The sequence below is a fragment of the Colletotrichum tamarilloi genome (genome assembly GCF_030869305.1).
Source record: "Colletotrichum tamarilloi strain Tom-12 chromosome Unknown Scaffold_3.1, whole genome shotgun sequence".
NCBI classification, from domain to species: Eukaryota; Fungi; Ascomycota; class Sordariomycetes; order Glomerellales; family Glomerellaceae; genus Colletotrichum; species Colletotrichum tamarilloi.
Window position 1 is genome coordinate 1,294,904 of NW_026849386.1, and position 22,032 is coordinate 1,316,935.

The following is a 22,032-nucleotide window of genomic DNA, read 5'->3' on the forward strand; positions in this document are numbered from 1 at the left end:
CCAACGTCGCCTGGGAAGACGAAAGAAGGGCCTCAGGACCTGCAGAGACGGGACGTACCTCGAATCCTACGCGCGGGCCCCTGCATGCGCCAGCAGCTGTGAGGTGCTTCTTTTGGTCGGCCGGAAAGAAACACCACGAACATACGAACTACATCTAGAAGAAGCCAGGAACGTGCGGTACTGAGGGACGACTTTTGCGTTATTTTCCCAATCTTTCAAACAAATCCCCGCCGCCCGCCGCGCGGCGGGCCTGCAATGTCAAGATGGAGGAGGAGAAGCACAAGTTCATCATCCCGATCCACGAACGGCGTCAACCCGGGACCGTGACCATCGATCCGAATTCCCTACCGTCACAACCGCAACACCAACCAACAACACCACTACCAAATAATGAGGCTCAATCGCCCATAGATTCCTCCCCCAGGATACAGCAAATCGAGTCCTTCACTTCCTACCCGCCGGGCGCCCACCTCCGAGGGGACGACATACCCGACGCCTCGCCGCCCTACCCAGAGTCGAGAATCAGCTCCGAGGCGCCCGTTGTCACACCGGCGCCAGTGCCCGCACGAGGACAAAGCCACCACCACCGCGTCTCGGCGCCGGCTCTGGCGCCTGCCGACCCCGAACGGCAACAGGGCGGCACCTTGGCGGCATGGAGGCAGAGGTTTGATGGTATCGGCGGGAGGGGGCCACAGCAGCACCCGAGAAAGACAATCTTGGGCCTAACCGTGCTACGCTTCTGGGCCGCAGTCGCACTGGGAGTCATCATCGTCGGCGTCGCCATCGCCGTGGGTCTGGCGTTGGGTTTGGCTAACCGGTACGTCTGACGAACGAGCTTACTATCTACCTACCTTACCTTTCCACCCATTCCTCCTGTCAACTCTTTGTCTCTCCTCCTCCCCCGTCTTCGTCATGACAGCCTCGAAGGCTGACGGAAAGCGTCCTCCTTTTTGCGAAATTCAGCCCCTCCGACGAAAACGAGCCAAAAGCCGTAATCCAACAGCTCGGCGTCCCTTCGCCCGCCCCGATCAACCCGTACTGCCCGCTAGCTACTGCGGGCGTGAACACGACGGTAACCCCCTACGACGCCTCCGGTTCCCCCATTCGCTTCAACAACGACGAGGTCATGTCTTTCGACGTCCTCTGCAACACGTACTACCCGATGCGCCAGGGGATCAACCCGTACCTCCGCGACATCCTCGTCATGACCGTCCCGGATATGCTCACCTGCATGACGCTCTGCGCTCAGTACAACCAGGGCTACAGCGACGCCGTCGGCGACGACGTGTTCCTTGACGGCGGCGGCATCTGCGTCGGCGTCGCGCTCGTCAAGGGCACGGCGCAGTTCTGTCACTTACAGAACGCCACGGGGATCAACCAGACCACCGCGTCTGGCGGGTTCGATGTCGATAGCGCCGTGCTTTCGGGCCAGTGGGCCAGCCTGACGAGCGTGGAGCAGATTCGAACCTTTGGCGGGAATATTGACGATGTCATTGGCGCCAACGCGACTACGACTACGACTGCGGCCGCAACGGCCACGACCGGTTGATCCAACGACGAACCGACGTCCCGGTAGATTGTTGGAGCGATCTTCATGTCAATACTTCATTCCCGTGTAATGAAACGAGGGATTCTGTGTTTTTGGTTGAAGCGATTTGGAGTATTTATCGACCCTCCTCAACACCTGGAACCGTTCATCAGGAGTCAACGCTGTTCTCTCTTGGTCTGACTTTTGGTCCTGGTGCGAATTCACTCTTTGGGGAAGGAACATTTGTGATAATATACAGCGATGACATTGGCGAAGCTTTGTGTTGGATATATTCGAGCGAATTTGGAGCGAGTTTGGAGGCGCTTATGACGAGGGAGCTCCCAAGTTTGCGATGTTTTGATCTACGAGATGGGAGGCGCCCGGAAGGCACGGCGAGCCCCTGACTCGAGACTAGTGACAGCTTGCGAAGAAGGCGTGCCTGTCCACGAACGAGACATGGTTGTATAAGCTCATCAGTAGTGTCCAGTATTTTGGACGAATGTGTCTGGAATGCCGCAAATATACGCAAGAGGCACCAGGCGCAGACTATAGATGACGCTGCCAACACAAGGAACATGAATGGACACTGCATACATCATGGAAAGTCAACTGTGTATTGATTCTCTCGTAAAACGTACAACAATTTTATACCCTCAAAAGAGAACCATGTCCAAAAACTCCGCTTTGAAGACCGTCTCTGTGTGGCCCTCGTACGCTGTTCACTACAAATACTTCTGCTAGCACGACGCTTCCCGCTCCGGTGGCCTCGTGTCCACTTAGCGCTAGACAGCCTTCTCCGAGGCGTCAGTGTGTGAAGCCGAGCCCTTACGGGACGCGGTGAGTCGAGGAATGTAGATATTCAGGCCACCAGGTTCGAGCAACGGGACAGGTATGTGGCCCGAGGGCTAGTTGCGCCACTCAGAACCGTTGTCGATCCCGGCGGGTGTGCCATTGCTTCCGGACGCCTTGTTCGTATCGTCGTCATCATCATCGTCCAGCACACGGGCGAGCTCGTCGGGATCCTGCATCTTGGCATCGGGGTCAATGACACCCTCCTCGAGCTCTTCATCCCGGCGCTGGTTGTCCCGGTCGGTATCCAGAACACCCTCATCAGCGCTGACTGAGATGCCACGGGCACCCCACTTGGGCCGTCCACCACCGCGGCGGCCCTGGCCATCGTCGTCGCCGAGAGCAGGGGCGCTCTCCTCGTCGTCGGAGTGGGCATCAATGCGCTTTCCAAAGATTCTGTTGAGCAGCCAGCCTCTACGCAGGTCGTCGGCATCAACAATGCCACCGTTGCGGAGCTTGACGCGTTGGCGAGTGTAGTATACCCAGGCGAAGTCGACATACAGCGCCGTCTGGATAATGCCGAAGATGACGGAGACCGTGTTTGGCGCCTTGTCGTTGATGTCGAGCTCACGCGTGATCCATCCGATCAGGTATAATCCACGGTACGAGCCAAGAGTGACGAGGTAGAAGGAGTCGATGACGGTCGGAACGGTGGTCTGGCGAAGCAGAAGCAGCTGGGGCAGGACGCAGATGGATTCGAGGATCTGGCTGAAGTCCCAAAGCCACTGTTGGCATGACGTTAGCAGCTGTATGGCCAGCAATGACTAGCATTTCGTGCGAGGTCTTTACTTACGACGCGGAAGCTCCACCAGCTCTCAAAGATGAGCATGGCAAAGGGAGACAAGACGAGCGAGAGGCCGAAGACGCCGGCGCCGACCTTCCACGAGAGCTCACGTTCTCTGGTGCGGGGGAAGATCCACTGCATGGCCCCGATGATGTAGAAGGATGATGAAATGTAGAATATCTTGAAGATGAAGTTCCATGCTGATTGTTCGGAGAAGATGTCGAGGTAGCGCGTGCAGAAGACCAAGGCGTACAGACCCTGGGTGATGAGGGAGACACCTGCGCAGACACCATCAGTCAACAGGCATTCGTGGTATAAAATCGGGCAGCGTACCTTCAGCACTCCTGTTGCGATGTATCGCAATCATCAAGATGCATTTGGAGAGGAGATGGGAGATGTCTCCCATGAAACGAAATACCTGGCCAGCTAGTTAGCGGACTGCCTCGGGAATCACGTATCTAGGTCGACGCAGCACGTACGTTCCACGCAGTCATGGTGCCGGATGGGAAGTCGAGCTTCCAGCGTATTCCGATGTGTAGAGAAGTTGTGATGTGGTTGGTGTGAGGGACTCGGGGAATGCGATTGCGACACGCAAACAAGAACGGACGGGAAAAGGGAACGGCAGCTCCGTTTCACATCACACGAAGGCCGGCGAGCCGCCCACGGTGGAAGGGGGAGAATAGAATCGGATGAAGCTCCGATGGAGAGGCCGGATCCGTTTGAAACGAAGCTCGGCGATGGGAAGGGGTGAGATGGGTATAAGCAAGCCGAGGAATGAAGCTATTTCCAAGTTGAAAGTGCGGGAAGGTTACGAAGCTCGAGGTGCCCTCCTGCCAGTTTCCAGATTCAGCTCTTACGCCGCGCGGGCAGTCACGCAGTTGCGCCCCCCAGCTGCACCTGCACCAGCTGGCCTTATCAGCTCGAGCCTGCGCCTTATCCGTGCTGGGGGAAGGTGACGACAGCCCCAGGCCCCCAGCCACGTTGTCCTGCCAGGAAGAGATTCTATTGGCTCGTATTTGGCAGGGTCGCTTATGTAACCCCCACCTTGAGGGATAGCGCCAGTGAAGAAAGGGTGGATATTGCCCCGACATTACCTGCGCTGCTGCGCGTATTGCAAAGGCCATGCCCAATTAAGAAATGCATCTTCAGGCGGGGGGGGGGGGGGGCATGAGCAAGGTAGAAGAAGCTGCTTATTGACCGAACTTGGCTGCCTATGACACAAGGGTTGTTTGTTTGACGATTTGGATGGCCTTCCTCAGAACGTTTCGGTCGTCCTCAAAGGTCAGTCTCTGTACAGCTTCATCAAGACCAAAGAAGCTCGCACTAAACTGAGCCTCCCCACCCACCGCCTCTTCCGCAGTTCCCTCGTCAAGAGTCGCGACATACCACCAGATGAGTTTCACCCCAGATCCCCCATCAACGTCTCGCATCGTCAGCATAAACGGCTCCGTGAGTCCTCGACGCGCGGCTGCTTGATCTGGGACATTCGCATCGTCATCCGGTCCCGTCGCCCGCGTGGCCATATCAACAGGCAGAAGTCGGCAGCGGAAGCCCGTCTCCTCAAGCACCTCTCGTAAGGCTGCCTCATGCCTCGACTCGCCGCAATTGCGTCTGCCCTTGGCCAGGAGCCATTCGTCTGTGGATAGGTAATGAATCAGGCAGACCCTTGCCGGGTCTTTGGACAAGTCGAAGGGGATTGCGCCACAGCTCTCGACGAAAGCTTCAGAGGCGTACTGCCTGGTGACATAGTTGGAGGCTGCCATTTTGGGCCTGCCTTACCCGCTGGCTTGGGTCGGTCTATATTGGTAGCGCGAGCGGAGTCCTCTTCCCAGGTTCCCGCAGAGTCGATCTCATGGCCATCTAGCAGGATGGTGTTGTATTGCAGAGTCGTCAGTGCACAGGCTCGGCGCTGTTGTTTTTGGCGGGGACCCTTGTCTCGCTTGCTTCCGCGCCGGTCTACGGATATTCGTACAAAAGCTGGCCGGCCGTGCTTTCTTAGGCCGACCGGGTTGCGCAGCTGTTCATGGCGCTAGTCGTCGACGGACCGGCCGCGAAGGCCAAGATTTCCAACGAATTTGTCCAATTGTCAAATCAGAAGCCACTGTGCGATGATGAAGCTGGGTAAGGTGCTAAGAGACGAGAAGTCGACGATCGCATTCGCTCCACACTATGTGCTATGTACTCAGTGTGTCAGTACCGCAAATTCGGTAGGGCCCGAGGTGACTCTGAGCATGAACTTCGATATTACCATCTTTTGGACTCGGTGCAACCGATGGCCTTTTTTCTGATGTCGTCCCAGGCTATAACGTATCTCGGGGACTAGTGTGCCAGCTACCTCTGCTGACAAGCTTAATTCTCGGGATTTAGTCTTTTCTACCATCAACTCTACCCACGAGGATAGCTGCACTTGTATCTTCACTTCACGGGCAAGTCAGGATGTTGAGCACAGACAGAGGATAATGCTCTAGAATAGTAGGATCTCATTCTCGAGCCTTGACCGAAATTCATGAGTCGGATCGCCCATAGCACTACCGAGATCCCACATGCCACTTATCATGATGGAATGAAATGCAATGACCAATAACCAGGCCACGCATCTCACCGCGTTGAATGACACTCTGTAATCACAATCAAGCCAAACGGCTTCCGGCGACGATGAGACAACGAACGCGGCCACCCGAGCGCAAAACCACAAAGCTCCATCCCGTCCCATATGCAATTTCCAGCGTCCCCCAAATGAGCCAAATGGGGATAAAGATCGAAGCCGAAAAGCAATCGGAGCAGCATCCCCCTTGGGCCCGCTTGAGCCTCATTAAAATTCCACAGCATTGCGCCGCGCGCAGCAAAAGACAATTAAGAAAGACGTCGTAAGCACATTGTGAACGCTGCGTGGAGTCGCCCCCCCCCCCCCCCCCCTCGGGATGTGGGCGGCAGTCAGGTAGGCATCGCCCATAGCACCATAGCACCATAGGATATTCCCATTCCAAAAAAGCAACCCAACGTATGCAAGGGCCACCCAATGCCGGTCCGCCCGCGATATCTTTAGTGCGGGAAGAGGTGCGGGACACACGGCAGCGCCAAACGGCACCGTGGGAGAAATGGGGGGCACAATATGACGCGGCCCAGCCGAAAAGAAAAAAAAAAGCACCAACAGGGACACTGCTACGGACCTACACCGTCACGTCAAAGGAAACCCAACATCCCACACCCCATGCCTAGGCCCTGGGTGAGCATTTTCGGCTCTCTCTAAGGCGGTACAAGCTCACCCTGGGCCATCAATGGCGGGTAAGTCGGCCCACCAAACGCCCATCGCTGATGCTTCCGTATACTCTGCTCTGTTGTTGCCCGTAGGACACAGCCAGGGCTTGCTGTGTTGGTCCGGCCGTTTGTGCGGTTGTCGCAGTGCCGGCGCGTACGTAGGTACATGTGGGGGTGAGCTGGGATTGGAAGGGAACATGGGTTTTCGACAGAGTCTCTGCCGCAATACCGCCCGCGCGCCGTTTGGGGGCTTGCAACTTGCGTTCGAATTCGGAGGAGGCTAAGCTTGTTGATCACATCAGGTTTTTGGGGGGTCTTACGCATGCTTTTCCTCTTGCTAACCTGTTGCTTCGGCCCTTGGAACTGAACACACACCCCGGTCTGGCGCCTTCGCCGCCCCTCTCTCTCTCTCACCCCGTCCCGTCGATGGATGGGTAACCGGGAGCACGCATCGGGTTCTTCGGCGGATTGGGTCGTACGTACACCACGCAGTACATACACTACGGGATGATGGGGGGAAGATGGAAGGAATGCATATGCGTATGTCTATTGGGAATAGTTAGAGGTAGATAAAACCAGTGCGGCCCCCTCCCCTCCCGTCTCCTCTTGAGCTGTTCCTCTGGTGGAAAAAGTGATTGGTGTACCTGTCGAGCTTTGCTTTATCAAAGTTTTTCTTGGCTTGCATCTGGACGGACGTCCCTCGACTTTCGACAACCTCGCCGCAAAATCGGAATCTCTCATACTGCAGGGACTTGGGGGAAAGAAGGAACCAAGCGCTCTTGCTCCCTGTTCAAGCTTGCCTGCTTATCGCCGCACCGCACCGCACCTCTCGATGACGTTTTGCCCACCTCAGACGAACAGGAACTGAGAAGGAATTAAACGACCGCAACTTCCGGAGCTCTCCAATACTCATATTTCTCAAAAGAAATACCAAACAAGCCAAAGTCGCAACAAAGTTTGGAGCTTTCAAAAAAGTCGATATCAGCCAAAGTAAAACGGCGGAAAATCAAGCCAAAATGCAAATCGGACGCCTCCTCTCGACGATCGTCGTTGGTCTCACCATCACGCAAGCCACACCGATCCAAGACAAAACTTCAGCCTCAACCCCTAGTGTGGAAGAGCGGAAGGAATCGCGGGGTAAGGCACCCAAGTACTTTCAGGAATCAGAGTAAGTCATCAAATGCTTCTCACGCCAATTTTTGTGCCTTTTTCGATATCTTTGGGACGATGAGATTTGGGGGGTGGAGATGAGATGAAAGAAGCGACCAAGCGTCTTCCCGAAACTCTAATAAACCATCCCATGAAGATCACCAACACCAACACCTTCCTCACGACCTAATTACCTTATTCTCAACGGTATAACTAACACCCACATTAGCTTCTCAATCCACTACGACGCCCGCTTCGCCACAAAACCCCTCAACGCAACGGCCCAGCGCGAAGCAGTACAGGTCCTGATCCAGACCTACCTCGCCACCCTCCGCGACCTCGGCGTCCAGACCTGGCTCATGCACGGCTCCCTCCTCGGCTGGTGGTGGAACAAGCAGACGCTCCCCTGGGACTCGGACGCCGACGTCCAAGTCACCGAGAACGGCATCAACTTCCTCGCCGCCTACTACAACATGACCACCTGGTACTACAAGTATCCGACCATCCCGCAGGGCCGCTACTTCCAGCTCGAGGTCAACCCCAACTACGTCCACCGGGGACAGGACAGCTTTGACGAGGACAACGTCATTGACGCCCGCTGGATCGACATGGACAATGGGCTGTTCATCGATATCACTGCCGTTCGCTATGTCGAGGACCACCCCGAGGGCGAGGGTGTGCTGGCGACTAAGAATGGCCACGAGTTCCGCGATACGTTCCTGTATCCCTTGCTCGATACCACTTTTGAGGGTGTCAAGGCCAAGATTCCTTACAAGTACAAGGAGATGCTTATCTCTGAGTATGGAGAGAAGGCTTTGACAAATCAGGAATTCATGAAGTAAGTCTTCATAACCTCCAATGCACCCACTGGTTGCTAATGATATTCTCTAGCCATAAGTTCGTCGACAGCAAGATGCAATGGATTCCTACTGATGAACTCTGAATCAAGAGGCATAGGCGGCTGTACGACGTTCACGGATAGATGTATGGGCTCAGGCGTTTGTGTCAAACTTTCGGACAAGGTGTCCGCTTTTAAAACTGATCAGTCTTCATTTGTGGCGTTAGGGAATACCCAAAGCTCTGATTTCAATAAGAAAAATGCCAATCTTCGCTTCAACCCAAACCTGTTGCTGCATGCTCGCTGTCCATATCAAACTGCTCCTCATGTCTCAGACCTAGTCCTTGTCAATATCCTCGACCACCGCCTCCGCGATAGCACCGCCACCTTCCACCATGCTGGTTTTCCTGATTTCGGTCATGGTCACATTGTCGTGCTCCCCAGGTTTACCGAAGTGTTGCTCTGAGTACAATCATCCATGGTCCGCTTCAAATGACCTTGTAGAGCGCTGATGTGGACAATCAGGGGGCATTTGGAACCACCGCTACATGTATGCGGGATGCGGCTTGCCAAATTGTTGACGCGCTGAGAAATTGTCGAGAGAGTGGCATCGTCCGAGGTCCAAATAGTGGTGGGCCACAATGTCTGGAGCGCGAGGATCCTGAAGTACTCGCCGACTCGAGAATTTTTGGTACAGACATCATCGTACAGTGTTGCATTGAGACAAAGGTGGCATAATTTGGCGTTGGACGGGTGTCGCCGCCCATAGCTGAGACAGAGCCGTCTGGTGGTGATGTATCCTTCGCTCTGGGTGTCCAGGAGGCCCTCGAAAGACCAAATACGCGAGCAAGCTCGTACCAGTCGTTCGTTGACATCAAACTGGAGTCCATCTAGAGTTGAACCGTGTTAGCTTCATGCATTTGACACATACTAGCTTCTATCCAGTTGCCATGGCGCAGAAAATCGCGGAAACAGGGGAGAGATAACAGGGACCAGCGAAAGTGTAACTCCGTCACTCTTACCGAGAGATTTGCAATTTGCTAGAGTCAAGAGCGGCGGGATTCTTGCCCAGATTTCTCGGAAATGCATCGGAAGATTGTGCATAGCAAACTGCCTCAGCTTGACGAGTTCGTCTTTGGCCTCAAAGTTATCCGCTGACTTCAAAAGCATTCCAAGCTCTACAACAGATGGCTGTTCGCCATCGATAATGCTCTGGAGGGCTTTTGGGTACCAGATGCCGATCTACGGCGCGAGCGCGTCGTTACACTTCAAGAAAAGGCTCATTTCCGAGACTCGAAAAAGCTCTCCAACGTCGAGTTTCATGTACTCATCTTTTTTGGTGTGGTGCAAGACCGAGAGTATGCAGCGGAGGGCTTGCCCGTCGAGTCTCCATGATCCAGGTACAGGTAAGAGACGGACGAAGATGAACTTGCAGCCATCCTTTTCGCTCAACTGTGTATCGATCAACTTTGCAAATAGTGCCGAAGCCCGGCAGATCTGGGAAAATACGCGGAAGCCGGCGAGCATTGTGTTCCGAGAGTCGAGGAGAATTACGTGTAAGTCTCCATTGGGGAAAATGGTTTCGGACTGCCCGGTGAAGTGCTGCACTTGGACGTCCGAGAACTGACGAACGCCCCCCAAAGGCTTTTCCCCGTGGAGCTGCTGATGCTGCCCGGAGTTTGTCTGGGTTACCATCCCGGTTGATTGTGCGCTGTTGACCATCTTCTCAGATGGGTGGTTTTCGCCGTCCATAGGGATACGTGCAAGCAATAACGCGGCAGAAAAGGCCGTGGTGCTGGATTAATAAAGTAGCGCGGTTCAGTAGATGGGTATGGAATTGGCGAGATGAGGCAGAGAGAATAGAGAGATTCAAGAAGGAAGTGAAGATGAAAAGCTTGGATGTTATCTGCGAAGCTTCTAGAGCAGTAGGTGCTCTGTCTCGTGCTTTCCGTTGAGATGTCTATCCTGAAGGCAACTGCCACCACCATAGTATTTGAGCGGGGGTCAGACCCGCCTTGGCCAAGGAGCCACCACCTGAGTCCTGAATGAGATTGGGTAAGGTAGTATAGGTAGTTCGTTGAAACGCAAAATCATTTGACAGCCCGAATATGGCAGGAAGCTTCAAGAGCGTCCGTTGATTATTCTTATGCTAGTTTGCCTGCTTGTTCCAGCGCAAAAATGTCAAACGGTTCCATATACAATTCGAGCAGCATAGAAGGTCAGTGGAATAACATCGATACCAAAGGACTTGCTGAGTGAAATTCTATGACCGGTACTCCTTAAACTGATCTGGAAAAATGATCTGAAATCAAAATGCTCTTGTTGCCCAATTACCGCCGTGTCCTGAAAGCCAAAATCACCAACTAACCCACTTGCCTTTTGAAATTCGCCAAAACCACCTGACCGCTCTACTTTGATTCGCACGTCAACGACTTGCTGGGCTCGTCCACGCCGTCAGACTTGACAGCATCATCATCAGTGGTAGAAAGCTTCAGCTTCCAGCCTCGGATGCCATCAATCACCTCGACCACAGCTTCGTCTAGCTCGCCCAACCGCTTCTTCAGGGGGCACCTCTGGTCAAAGTCACACCGGTGGGTGTTCATTTCCCTAATCTTATTGAAACGGCGAGCGATGTCGGCAATGGTACTCTCACGCCATGCCTTTTCGTTCGGGTACAGCTGTTGCTTTAAGAACATGAGCGTGCACTCAGCTACTCTTGTCTCGGGAGAACAGACGACCGGAAAGTCACAGACTTCAGACTGTTGACCACTGGTAGGCGGGCAGTTGGGGCAACGGGTGTTCTGGGTTCTCTTGTAGGTGCGGAGACACTTGCTGCAGCGGGAAGTGTCCATCAGGCCTATCTCTGATTGATTCCGTCCAAGATCGATGATGGTTCCCTGCAAGAGAGCGTACAGACGTTGCTTGACTGACTTCGTCTTGCGAACGATGTTGCCTAAGAACTATTAGTCAAAGTGCCTCTCAACCTACTCATCTTAGCAAACTCACGAATGACGTTGTCCGGCAAGGCAGACACCATATCGTCTTCATACCAAGCATTGAAGTCAAAGTTCATTGGGAGATACAAGATAGCAGATCTTGTCATCTTTTGAAACTTTGCCGACTCGCCGAGGTACGCAGTCGCTGCCAAGAGGTAACCAACGTCCCCATGCTCCACCTGCCCAAAGTTAACGAGCCAGTGATTCACCCACAGTCTCAGGGACGCAGAACAGTCGTACTTGTCCAAGTGTATGGCCATGACTGCAATCATCTTGGCACTGAGGTTGTACCACTCGTCTTGGTGCTTGTAGTGTAGAATTGAAAGGATAATCTCCATGGCGTCGGGATTGTCATGGTGCAAGATGATATCGGGCTTCGAATCAGGTTGAGTCTTGGCGCCTTCCTCAAACTTGGAAGTAAGTAGGGAGTCGAAGGACTTGGATGCGACTCTCAGAATGTGAGAGGAGACGAGGAATTTCTTCTGGGTGTTGTTATGAGCCACAATGAGAGCAACATCCCACGAGGGGTGTAGCTCGACGATGGACTCATCTGCCATCTCAACGTCAGCCATTCTGGGAGAGTCTCGTTGAGAGATGGTGTTTCTCAAAGATTTAAATCGTGTAGATATGATTTAGACGATGGTGAAATGGAAATGACACCCCGCTTGATATTTTCGTAGTCTAGGCTGGAGATGTAATGTCGAAACTGACTGATTTTGTGTCTTGAAAATGATAGAGAAGATTGGTGAATGAAGTCATGGAAAGATCGAGGAAGAGTGAATCAGATGTATGGGAAGGTAGGCTCCCCCTCTCCCAGAGGGCAACGATCAACCGAAGGAAGCTGAGGAGTAAAGTTGCTGTTGACCGAGTCTGAATGGCGAAGGCTAGTCTTGTGTTGATAGGTTGAAGGCCAAGTTGAAAGTTGGAAGCTTTAGAAAGGATGCAAATATCCTGTTCTCTCATTAAATACCAAGAGTTTCCTGCAGTTGGATTGACGATCGAGAAGGAGCTGTTTGGCGGAATGTTGGTATCGGAGGAAGGTACGATGATATCTGTAAGAAGGCAAGATTGATATCTCAAGACTTGAAAGGCTGACTTGCAAAGAAGGGAAGGCAAGTGCAAGTAAGGAAAGTATTCAGGAAAGTCTGCCGACTTGTGACATGATCGAATCTTACTGAGATGACGTCGAGGTTTTCGAGTTAAGAGCTTTTACTTGACCTGGCTGGCAAGAGCTACGGGAAAAAGCAGATATCGGATTTGAGTATCCTGAATCCAAGTAACAAAGCTGCATTTAGTTTACACCTAAAATGTATCTCGAACCTTTGAGTGGAAAGAGGGGAGTATATGGGGGCACAGAGTTGACAATGCGAGCGAGGGAGCAAATGTGATGCATTCATCATCCCTCAACTTACTGGCCAAACAAGAAATGAACCTCTGTTTCTTGCCCAATTTAAGATATATCTCAGTAAAGTCAAAAGTACCACTTGATGAATGTTTTCTTGAATGCCTTTGAGGGCTAGTATTCCTTTTCATCCTCGAACAGTGACAAAGCAATGGCTCATGGAGAGGCATCGTGTGTGGAGTTCCAAGTCTGGGTGCTGCTTGTGCACGGGCCACAAAACGGACTGCAGGGGTGTCTTGTGTAAAGGGTCGTCGCGACACGCCTGGCCAGTACTTTAGTAGACGCGCCGCCCCTCAGTCTGCTGTGTAGAGATCGGCCTGAGCTCGTTCAAGTATGCGCTTCAAACCACAATAGTCACAAATTGATACTCGTTCTTCCTCAATGATATATCTCTTGCACACGAACAATCCGGGGGTTTCATTTGCACTTGCGAGCTCGTCATAGTCCGCAGTCATGACCAGTGAGTCCAATCGCAGAGCCCCACCAACGAGAGATGCTGACCTTCAACAGCACGAGGGGAGCGCATGCAACAGCGCATGCGAGGAGCTGGGTAGGCTATTCCGGCCCCTTTAATGCTTTCTGTCTGACCACAATACGTGAAGACATGGACAGATTGAGGATGTTTCGTTTCAATTGGACTTTGGCGACGACCTCACAACCGAAATCGAAGCGCAAACTAGCCCCGAGAGGCCGCCGCCCCGACCGACACCGACCCCGAATACATCTGCCAAGCGGCGCAGACTAGACAGCGAAACAGCGCGACCTGGTACCACCGAGGCGGACAATGTTAGCCAGACGCAGAAATCGCCAGGAAAGCCAGATGTCTACGAACTCCAAGAAGAAACCTCTACCGAATCCGCACAAGCCACAGTCACGCAGCCCGCAGCGAGGCCCGATGCCGTTGTCGAAGCCGGCGACCCCGACTCGGTCGAGTCTCTACCGCCACCGCGGCCCGCTCCGTCAGCTTCATTTGTTTCACCAGTATCGAGGCGGATGACAGCAGATAACACCGAGGTGGAGGAGAGTCCTGCGGATGCGCCGGGCAGTGGGAGACGGCGGAGGATCACAACAAGCAGTGCTGTCGCGTCGAGCGCGAGGTTACAAGAAGCCCTATCCCCGGGAGAAAACGCGACAGAGACTGTTCCGATATCGTCTCCTTTGGAGCGCAAAGTGCGGCGGAACACGACTAGCACTCGCAGGTCCACACTCAGCTCTCGTGGGAGTCGTAATTCGGCCGCATCTGCCAACGAGGACCTGGACGAGCTCTCTCCGGATCGGACAGCAAACTCTGTCTCTAGGACAAGGTCTCCCGAGCTTTCATATCGTGGTGAAGCAGAGCCAGAGGAAGCGGAACAAGAAGCATCAGAAGTACCTGCCGACGTATCAGAACGAGCAACAGCAAATAATTCCCAAACCGAATCGATACTGGGACCGGAGCTGGACGCTATCGTTGACGAAGTGCTACAGCAGGAACAGGATCACAATGAAAGCTTGGCCGAGGAAGTGGGCGCGAAGGAAGCAGCTCAACAACTGGGTCGGAAGCGACCGCGCACGAGTCCCCGGAAGTCATCCCCGGAACCAGATTCTACGATAGCTGAAGAGGAGCAACAAGAAGAGCCCGTGCCAAAGAGGCGACGGAAACAAGCTCCAAATAGCCCAGCGAAGCAGAAGCAAGGCAGACCGAAGGCGGTCTCCAAAGGCAAGGCGGCTTCTACAGCGAAGAACGCCTCACCCAAAGCTGCACCGAAGCGCAGGAAGAAGTCTGGATCAGATGGGGTCGATGAGGCTGTATCCATTCCCGTGCAGCGCTTCACAAAACGTGTGCAAGTGGCTGAAGGCGGCGACGACGAAGCAGACGTGCTCGCTATGGATATCCCTTTCGCCGGGCGCGGCGGTGTGAACACGGTCGACGTGTTGACCCATACGTGCGACGAGATTATCGAGACTAGCATAGAGACCCTGAAGGAGGGAGTGCGTAATGCTCAAGATGCATCCACCAAGAGGGAGCATCGCGTGCAGCAACGGGCCCTGGAAGCGTATCAGGACGAACTGAGGACGCGGCTCCTCCAACATGTGGGTAGATCCGCACCCCGAGGCTGGTGGTGGTTGCCACCGTACCGTGCTGACTCAAGAATTTCAGACCATTCTCCTCGACACGCTCCACAGCTTGCGCAAGCGAGTACGCAGTGTCCAGAAAGAGAGGATCACTCTTCGGGACGAAATCATGCGTATCCGAGCCGAGCGAGACCAGGTGGCGCTCCGGAAAGATGCCGTCAGGATTAAGCACGAGAGGGTGACGGAAGAAGCACTGGTAATGTCACACCCTCACCCTGCCCAAAAGGCGACACCACACACCTTAACTCAGCCTTATGAGCTCTTTCTAACCGGCCGTTGTGTTGTGTGTGCCCACAGAACCAATTGAGCTTATCTTCGCAGATGCATGACATTGACATGGCCGTGGAGCGCGGTCGCGCGGCCCCCGAGTTGAGCCCGGCCGAGAAGAAGACGGCAGAGTTGGCGAACCTCGAGATTTTGATATCCAGAATTACGGACCAAGCCTGTACGCGCAGTGACACGGGGGGCACGCTGAAGCAGGTGAAGGATTTCAACGCGTTCCTCGAACGAGCCGCAGTAGCTCTCGAGGGTCGATAGACAATAGACGAGACGCAACAGAGAGACCGGAAGAGAGGCAACAAATGGCCAGGGCGATGGTGATGTGGTGTGTTTGCCCACGTCATATCTGATCTTCACGACGAGTTTGGCGTTCATGTGCGATGCTTGGGGCAAGCAAAGCTTGGGCTTTGGGGGGAAGAGGCAAGGTAGGGAGGGGTTCGACGGGTGGCTTTTGCCGGGGATACCCAGGAGATTCGGCTTTCGGCTCCCCCCCCCCCCCCCCTCTCCCCAATTGATGACTATGATAATTCAGGCCAAGAAAGCCAAAAGAAGGAAAGCAGCTGGTTCAGCTTCCAGCCCTTCACGGGGGGTTTACCAATAGGCGGGCGTTTACTACCACGCCGTTCTGGTGCAAACTCTATTCCCCAATAACACGACAGCCCAAAGGGGGAAAAAGCTGTCTTACTTGGGTAGCTGTGTAGAGCGCCATTTACTTTTGAATTGGAGACGAAACTAGGCGCCAAAGCAAATCCAAACCTGGCCCAAAGGGAATCGAAGAGAGTCTGGACCGTTTCCCTGCCCTTTTTTCCAAATCCAAATCCAAGAAGAACTTTTTTTTTTGTTCTCTTTGGAAGTGACACTATTTTTGGTCTTGTTGGTCTCCGTTCCCCATTTTGACGTCACTAAGCCTTATTCGAGTATGACTATGCGCCCTCCCCCCATCCACGTCCCAAACCTAACTATCAGATCTCTTTTTCCGTACGCTACTCTTGTAAATTACCCTGCAATGCAAGAGCCAGTTGGGCCTAAGCCATCGTTGACATCCGTCATTCTACCCCATATAGTACCGTCGAATACCACCGTAACTGGTTGGGGATCCCTGGAAATCGGGGTGGCCGTGTTGTCACTTTTGGTAGGCGTCCCGGGTCCGTGTGTCTTTTTTTTTTTTGTGTTGTTCCCACTCTCCGCAATGTGGCGGTCGGCCACCCGGTAACTTCCACCCTGCTAAGAACGGAACCGTGAGGTAAACTGCGCAAGTGTGGTGGTAAGGTTGAGCTTCCCCGTGCTGCCCAGTGTGCCCGTGTCATGACATCCCATCACGGAAGTACGGCACTTTTCTTCCCTGTAATAGTGCCTGTCCCCAATTCGTTTCCTGCAAAGTTCCTACAATCTAATTCCCGGCCTGCCCTACGTGCATCACACGCCCCCCCCCCCCCCCTCTCTTCCACTTCTCTCCCCTTCGCTGTTACTCTGCCACTTCTGCCCCCCCCTCCAAGCCCCTGGACCCTGTGCTTCGCCCGACGACGAAGCCACAGAAGAGAGACGAAAAAACTGGGCTTCGGCTACGGCGAGTGGGTGAATGATTGGATGTTTTGATCATGGTTTGCCGCTTTTGCATCCGATGAGAGAGAGAGAGAGAGAGCTGCGCTTATTCGGGGGGCCCAGTGGAGGGAGTGCGAAAACCGGGAAAGGCCACCACAGGAGGGGGAGGGGTGTATGTGTGTGACACTGAGCCGAGCGAGTTGGTCTAGTTTGGACAGGATAGGATACCTAGGATAGGATAGGTCAGGATAGGTCACCCCGACGAGGTTTAGGGATCCTCGGCCACCGACCGCTTCAGCTGGGCTCATTGGGGGGGAGCGAGGGGGGAGGAGGGCGCCCAGTCTCCTGGTTGCTGAGGTGTGTGCTGCTTTTACTACTGCGTAGCTACGTAAGTAAGGCGAGGGAGGTAATGTTGGTGAGCGAGTACATAAGGCGGGAGGGGGAAGCTCTCCTTCTCCTCATTTCTTCTCGACCCAGTTGTTAATTCAAACCACCATCACCATCATCTTCACATAGACGTCTGTATAGACCCGTACATACAACCCGCCACCTCTCTCTTTCCACCACCAAAACAAACCACACCGTCAATATGCCCGCTCCCGAGGCTCCCCAGCAGCAGGCCCCCATGGAGGTCCCCGTTGAGAACGGCATCGTCACTCAGCAGCCCGTAAGCTTAACTTCCTCTTTCCTACATCACGAGTCCAACGGTGCTGACAGTGAGATGATAGTCCGCCGAGCCCCAGCCCGAGATGGGTCTCCGTGGTGGTGAGGAGGCTGGCTGCGAGCTCTGCTGCGGCCTCTGCGGCTGCGAGGAGTCTTGCTGCTAAGCAGTTCCTTTCCACGATTGACGGGAAGATGATAGTGGAGGAAATGAAACTTTTGGGAGGAACTTGAGGGTCACCCTTTTTCGGCGTTTAGGGGCGATTTACTACCATCACCTACCGATTCTAGGAGGAGACGGGAACGACTTGGAGATTTTTGGATGCTATTATATATATATCACCGATAAACAATCGAATATATTACACTTTCACATTAACTTCTATTGCACCCTTCAAATGTCTGAGCCAAGCAATGTCGTTGAAGAACAGAGGCTCAAAAAAGTCTTGGGGTGATGCGAGGCGGCGGTCCCTGGGCTGCCAAGCTTTCAAGTGCGCGGGTAGATCTCTTGGGGAGTCTTGGCACGCCTTAGCGAGGTGCTTGGGAGGGCTGAGTGGCAGCAGTGTGTGCGAAAGGGGTGTTCGGGTACGTCAGACCTCGCTGCAGAAGCCGCCCGCAAGCCGAGACCTTTTTTTTTTTTTGGCCAGCTGGTGCAGCTTTTGCTGGTTACTGCGCCATGCTGTCAACAACTTCACTTCATCCTTCCCCCGCCATTTCCTGCATCACCGCCTTTTCTGGGCTCATTGGATCTCCGCGGAAGGATCATCCGAGGCAGGTAGAAGTCATCGCACTCTTTCAGGGCCTCCCGGCGTCGTCATTCGTGCCCGATGACCGTGCAGCGAGGCACGTACTCGGGGGAAATGACGATGGACCTCCCGAGTCCCGTCTTCTTCCCGTCGGTTCCGCGAAGGATCACCACCCCCTTCCCCAATGGTCGATGCACCCTTGACGTGTTCACGAGCCCATTCCTGTCATGGTTTCAGACTTTGCAGGTTGCTGAGTGATTTTGTGCGATTTTCCCTATCACTTACCTTACTCTTTCCCGCCATTTGCTAGTCTGACTTCAGGTGAAACGCGAACTCTACCTTATTCCTCCATCCCCTATCCCCTGCCAACTTGACCTCCTCCCCAACTGCCGCGGACTGCGGACCGGAAGCTGGAACCCCTGGCCCTTTATCCTCCATTCTTTGAACACGAGATGGGATGAGAGTTTCGTGGCCGACGCTAACCCTTGTTGATGGAATTTAACGTGTACTGGGGTGAGGAGGCCTCGGTAGGTTGCAAGTTATTTGTCGTTGCTGAGGAAGTGCCGTGTCGTTTTTGGCGTCGGTGTGAGGTTGGCCAGGTTCACGTCACAATCGCAGAGCTGTCACCCTTGACTTCTCTTGATCGGGCTTTGTAGATCTTCCACTTCGTGATGGAATGAATCTCGAGAGATGATCTGAAGCAAGTTCAATGAGCGAAAGTATTGAAGAGAGAATTGAGCCAGTGCCAGGCCCTTTTTTCTTTACATTCGGGAATGCATGCGTAGAAGTACAGGGTAGTCTACAGTCGTTTTTACAGAGGCCGATATCGTGACCTACAAGACCCACGGCAACCCCAACCACGAGGCTTCAACGATCCAATGCTCCAACTTCCATCACCTCATGTGGCTTCTCTCACAGGTTACTCTTGTCATGTAGACCCTGAGGTAGCCGTCACTCCAAGTTCAGACCAGAGGCCTTTTTTACTTCCCACCGCCAAACGTCCCCGAAATACGATCCACAATCGTAGCCTTGCCCTCCGCCTTGCGCCTCTCCTTCTCCTTCTCCTGCTCGTCCCACAGCTTCTGCACGTTCTTGGCCACCTCGACGTTGGCCTGGAAGTCCGCCCGCAGCGCCGCCTCCTCGGCCGCCCTCTCCGACTCGGGCAGCTGCTCCAGCTTCTCCTTCCACGAGGTCTCCAGGTCCGGCCTCGGCGTGTGCGCCGCGGCCGCGGCCGGTGCGGCGACGGGTATCGTGAAATCGAACTTGGGCACTGGGAGGCCTTCCTTCTTGGCGGCCTCCGCGGCCTCTTCCTGCTCAATCATGCGCCCGTAGAGCTGGTCTGCGTGCATCTGGATGTCTTCTTCCACTTGGGCTGAGCGGCCGTTGATGGATTGGTAGCCGAGGGCCTTGAGGAATCTCTGTTTGGAGGGAGTGTCAGTATTATGTTCTCGAGACCTCCCCGGCTGAGGTGAATTGAAGATGGGTCAAGGGGGGGGGTATCCGCACCGTCTGCATGGTATAACACCTCTCAAACTTTTGCACTTGACGCCTGCACATTTGCATCCTGTCCTCCCAGTCGCCGCTCTTCATGCAGTTCACCCACTCCTCCTGCTGGATGGCGCAGTTCTCGAGCGCCGCCCGGCCAATGTTGTGCTTCCTCTGCTTGAACCCGTCCAGCACGTCCATGAGCTTCTCGTGGTCCGTCTTCGTCTCGGCTTCTACCTCGGCGTAGGGCCGGTACGTCTTCCACAGGTGCGCGTACCGACCGTCTTGGAAGAGGCTCTCTTTCGGCACGATTGGCCGTTCCGCGGCGGCATCTTGCGACTGTGATTGCGACTGGGCCCGTGCTTGTGCGGATGCTTCTGCCGCCAGCGCTGCTTGCGCGGCGACCCGTATGGCCTTTTTCTCGGCTTCTTGGACCTGCTGCTGCTGCTGCTGCTGCTGGATCTTGACGGGGGATTCGCGCTCGAGGTATTCGCGGAGCTTGGGGTCGAGGGACTTGAGAGGGTCGTCGGACGAGGCGCTGGGGCCGAACCAGCCGTCGAACCAACCCATTGCGACGGAGAGGCTCGAGGATGAACGGGGAATGTCTTTAGAAGAAACAAGAGCTTTCACCTGGACGAGTTTGGAAAGGATTGAGAAGCTTGGGGACTTTTCGGCTTGTCGCAAACTGGAAGCTCTGGGAGAATTTCGAGGTGGGTGGCCTTGGACCAATCAGATGGCTGAGAAGACAAGGAACAGCTGTGCATACTTTAAGCTACGCACTGTATCTGGCACTGTTACTTCGGGTCACTCCAATTATGCTGCTCTCGAATACGTTTGATGACCTTCAAGTCTGTACGTGCGTCTCCCTAGCTACGTACTTGGCATTAGTCCGTAAATCAAATGTGCTGGTGCCAGTTTGGATGTGAACTTGTTTTGCTATCATTCTCGACCTGAGGCTTCCATTTGCATAGCTACAGTATCTTGCCATCAAGGCAACTATTTGCCACGACAGCTCTCCACGTCTTGGTCCGAAAGACCGTCGTTATGCGGGATGTTGTGACAGAGTCGGATGGGGCGCAGGAACAGCATGTCACTGGATCACCGAGGAGTCTACAGTGGCACAGTCAACCCATCCTAATCATTCTTTTCGTTCATTTGACCCGAGGCGTATCGCAGTTTTCCGTTCCCGCAAAAATCACAAGCCCATCGTGTGCCCAAGACAGCCAGAGAAGAATCTCTAGATCACAACCACGTGGCTTGGCTGATCGAATTCATTTTGGTCTCTGATTCTGCATCTATAACACTCATGTGGATGCAGTTTCCCTGATGACCTCCCATCCGGTATGTAATGAAGAACCCACACCGCAGTCACGCCGTAAATGCCAATGAGCCGATTTAGAACTTGCTGAAGGACTTGACAGCCTTGCCGGTGCGGGGAAGGACGCGCAGGACGTTGAAGCGGACCTGGAGCCGGTTGTGTTAGCAAAACAGATTCTTGATAGAGAACGAGCCTCGGGATCAGGCGTCGATCGTGATTGTCGCGTCGCGAACGTACAGTCTTGCTGAGGGGTCTGCACTGGCCAACGGTGACCTGGTCACCCTCCTCGACACGGAAAGCGGGGGAAACGTGGGCGGCGAGGTTCTTGTGGCGCTTCTCGTAACGGGCGTACTTGGGGATGAAGTGAAGGTATTCTCTGCGGATGATGAGGGTGCGGTGCATCTTGGTGGAAACGACGGTGCCGGTAAGGATACGACCGCGGATAGAGACCTGGCCGGTGAAGGGGCACTTCTTGTCTGGAGGGGGTCCAACGTTAGCATGTCAGTCCCTTGAATTGGTTTGTGTTGTTTCCCAGCGCGCGTTGCAACAGTCCTCCGTCGTGTGTCGTAAGTTTCCTCCTCTTGTTCTCCAAAGTTCCAATCCTCTTCTGCCGTCGTTTACAGTCCTCCATTCGTGTCGCAAAGTTTCGTCGGAATAAAAATGTCGTGTCCGTCGCGCGCGCATGGGATTTCCAACACTTCAATCGATCTCGCTCGCAAACGTACCGATGTAGGAGCCCTCAATGGCAGTGGCGGGGGTACGGAAACCCAGACCAACGTCCTTGTACCATCTGCGGCCGCTCTTGCCGGGGCGAGCAGACTTCGCCTTGGTCTTCTGGTTAAGGAAGATACCCTTCTGCTTCTGGAAAGCCCTCTCGGACTGGACGGTCAACTCGGTAGCCATCTTGACGTCGTGGTGCGGTCGACTGGGCGGGGGTGGGTGCTGTTGAGGGTTAGGAAGTCGTTGATGCTGAGCCGCAACTTTTCACCAGAGTCTGCAAAATCGGGGGTGAGAGAACGTGAGGGTCGGGCCTGCCCTGAAATTGTCATTAGGGCTGTGGACATGAAAAAATTAGCGAGACGC

At 54.1% G+C, this 22,032-nt stretch overlaps 10 protein-coding genes across 10 annotated transcripts; 4 read left to right on the plus strand and 6 right to left on the minus strand.

Moving 5' to 3' along the window:
• Window positions 1-263: 263 nt before the first annotated feature.
• CTAM01_01600 (uncharacterized protein) lies at window positions 264-1,549 on the plus strand (the record flags this gene model as incomplete). The annotated part of the gene is made up of 2 exons (XM_060517642.1): window positions 264-817; window positions 964-1,549. 2 exons carry the CDS (start codon window positions 264-266, stop codon window positions 1,547-1,549), a joined length of 1,140 nt encoding a protein of 379 aa, XP_060388103.1.
• Window positions 1,550-2,433: 884 nt separating this feature from the next.
• CTAM01_01601 (ER lumen protein retaining receptor) lies at window positions 2,434-3,567 on the minus strand (the record flags this gene model as incomplete). Its single annotated transcript, XM_060517643.1, has 3 exons — window positions 2,434-3,102; window positions 3,171-3,439; window positions 3,495-3,567. 3 exons carry the CDS (start codon window positions 3,565-3,567, stop codon window positions 2,434-2,436), a joined length of 1,011 nt encoding a protein of 336 aa, XP_060388104.1.
• An 805-nt stretch (window positions 3,568-4,372) lies between these two features.
• Window positions 4,373-4,924, minus strand: CTAM01_01602 (NUDIX domain-containing protein; the record flags this gene model as incomplete). Its single annotated transcript, XM_060517644.1, has 1 exon — window positions 4,373-4,924. One exon carries the CDS (start codon window positions 4,922-4,924, stop codon window positions 4,373-4,375), a length of 552 nt encoding a protein of 183 aa, XP_060388105.1.
• A 2,511-nt stretch (window positions 4,925-7,435) lies between these two features.
• CTAM01_01603 (uncharacterized protein) lies at window positions 7,436-8,511 on the plus strand (the record flags this gene model as incomplete). The annotated part of the gene is made up of 3 exons (XM_060517645.1): window positions 7,436-7,587; window positions 7,798-8,406; window positions 8,460-8,511. The coding sequence occupies 3 exons, from the start codon at window positions 7,436-7,438 to the stop codon at window positions 8,509-8,511; spliced, it is 813 nt and encodes a 270-aa protein (XP_060388106.1).
• A 232-nt stretch (window positions 8,512-8,743) lies between these two features.
• On the minus strand, window positions 8,744-10,158 carry CTAM01_01604 (uncharacterized protein; the record flags this gene model as incomplete). Its single annotated transcript, XM_060517646.1, has 4 exons — window positions 8,744-8,868; window positions 8,904-9,296; window positions 9,429-9,648; window positions 9,718-10,158. 4 exons carry the CDS (start codon window positions 10,156-10,158, stop codon window positions 8,744-8,746), a joined length of 1,179 nt encoding a protein of 392 aa, XP_060388107.1.
• Window positions 10,159-10,814: 656 nt separating this feature from the next.
• On the minus strand, window positions 10,815-11,974 carry CTAM01_01605 (uncharacterized protein; the record flags this gene model as incomplete). The annotated part of the gene is made up of 2 exons (XM_060517647.1): window positions 10,815-11,359; window positions 11,413-11,974. 2 exons carry the CDS (start codon window positions 11,972-11,974, stop codon window positions 10,815-10,817), a joined length of 1,107 nt encoding a protein of 368 aa, XP_060388108.1.
• A 1,283-nt stretch (window positions 11,975-13,257) lies between these two features.
• On the plus strand, window positions 13,258-15,456 carry CTAM01_01606 (AT hook domain-containing protein; the record flags this gene model as incomplete). Its single annotated transcript, XM_060517648.1, has 5 exons — window positions 13,258-13,264; window positions 13,315-13,354; window positions 13,407-14,877; window positions 14,945-15,115; window positions 15,217-15,456. 5 exons carry the CDS (start codon window positions 13,258-13,260, stop codon window positions 15,454-15,456), a joined length of 1,929 nt encoding a protein of 642 aa, XP_060388109.1.
• Window positions 15,457-17,329: 1,873 nt separating this feature from the next.
• On the plus strand, window positions 17,330-17,567 carry CTAM01_01607 (uncharacterized protein; the record flags this gene model as incomplete). Its single annotated transcript, XM_060517649.1, has 2 exons — window positions 17,330-17,407; window positions 17,469-17,567. The coding sequence occupies 2 exons, from the start codon at window positions 17,330-17,332 to the stop codon at window positions 17,565-17,567; spliced, it is 177 nt and encodes a 58-aa protein (XP_060388110.1).
• A 1,559-nt stretch (window positions 17,568-19,126) lies between these two features.
• On the minus strand, window positions 19,127-20,516 carry CTAM01_01608 (uncharacterized protein; the record flags this gene model as incomplete). The annotated part of the gene is made up of 3 exons (XM_060517650.1): window positions 19,127-19,564; window positions 19,653-20,350; window positions 20,510-20,516. 3 exons carry the CDS (start codon window positions 20,514-20,516, stop codon window positions 19,127-19,129), a joined length of 1,143 nt encoding a protein of 380 aa, XP_060388111.1.
• A 510-nt stretch (window positions 20,517-21,026) lies between these two features.
• On the minus strand, window positions 21,027-21,852 carry CTAM01_01609 (ribosomal protein S17; the record flags this gene model as incomplete). Its single annotated transcript, XM_060517651.1, has 3 exons — window positions 21,027-21,095; window positions 21,187-21,425; window positions 21,675-21,852. 3 exons carry the CDS (start codon window positions 21,850-21,852, stop codon window positions 21,027-21,029), a joined length of 486 nt encoding a protein of 161 aa, XP_060388112.1.
• Between the last annotated feature and the right edge of the window lie 180 nt (window positions 21,853-22,032).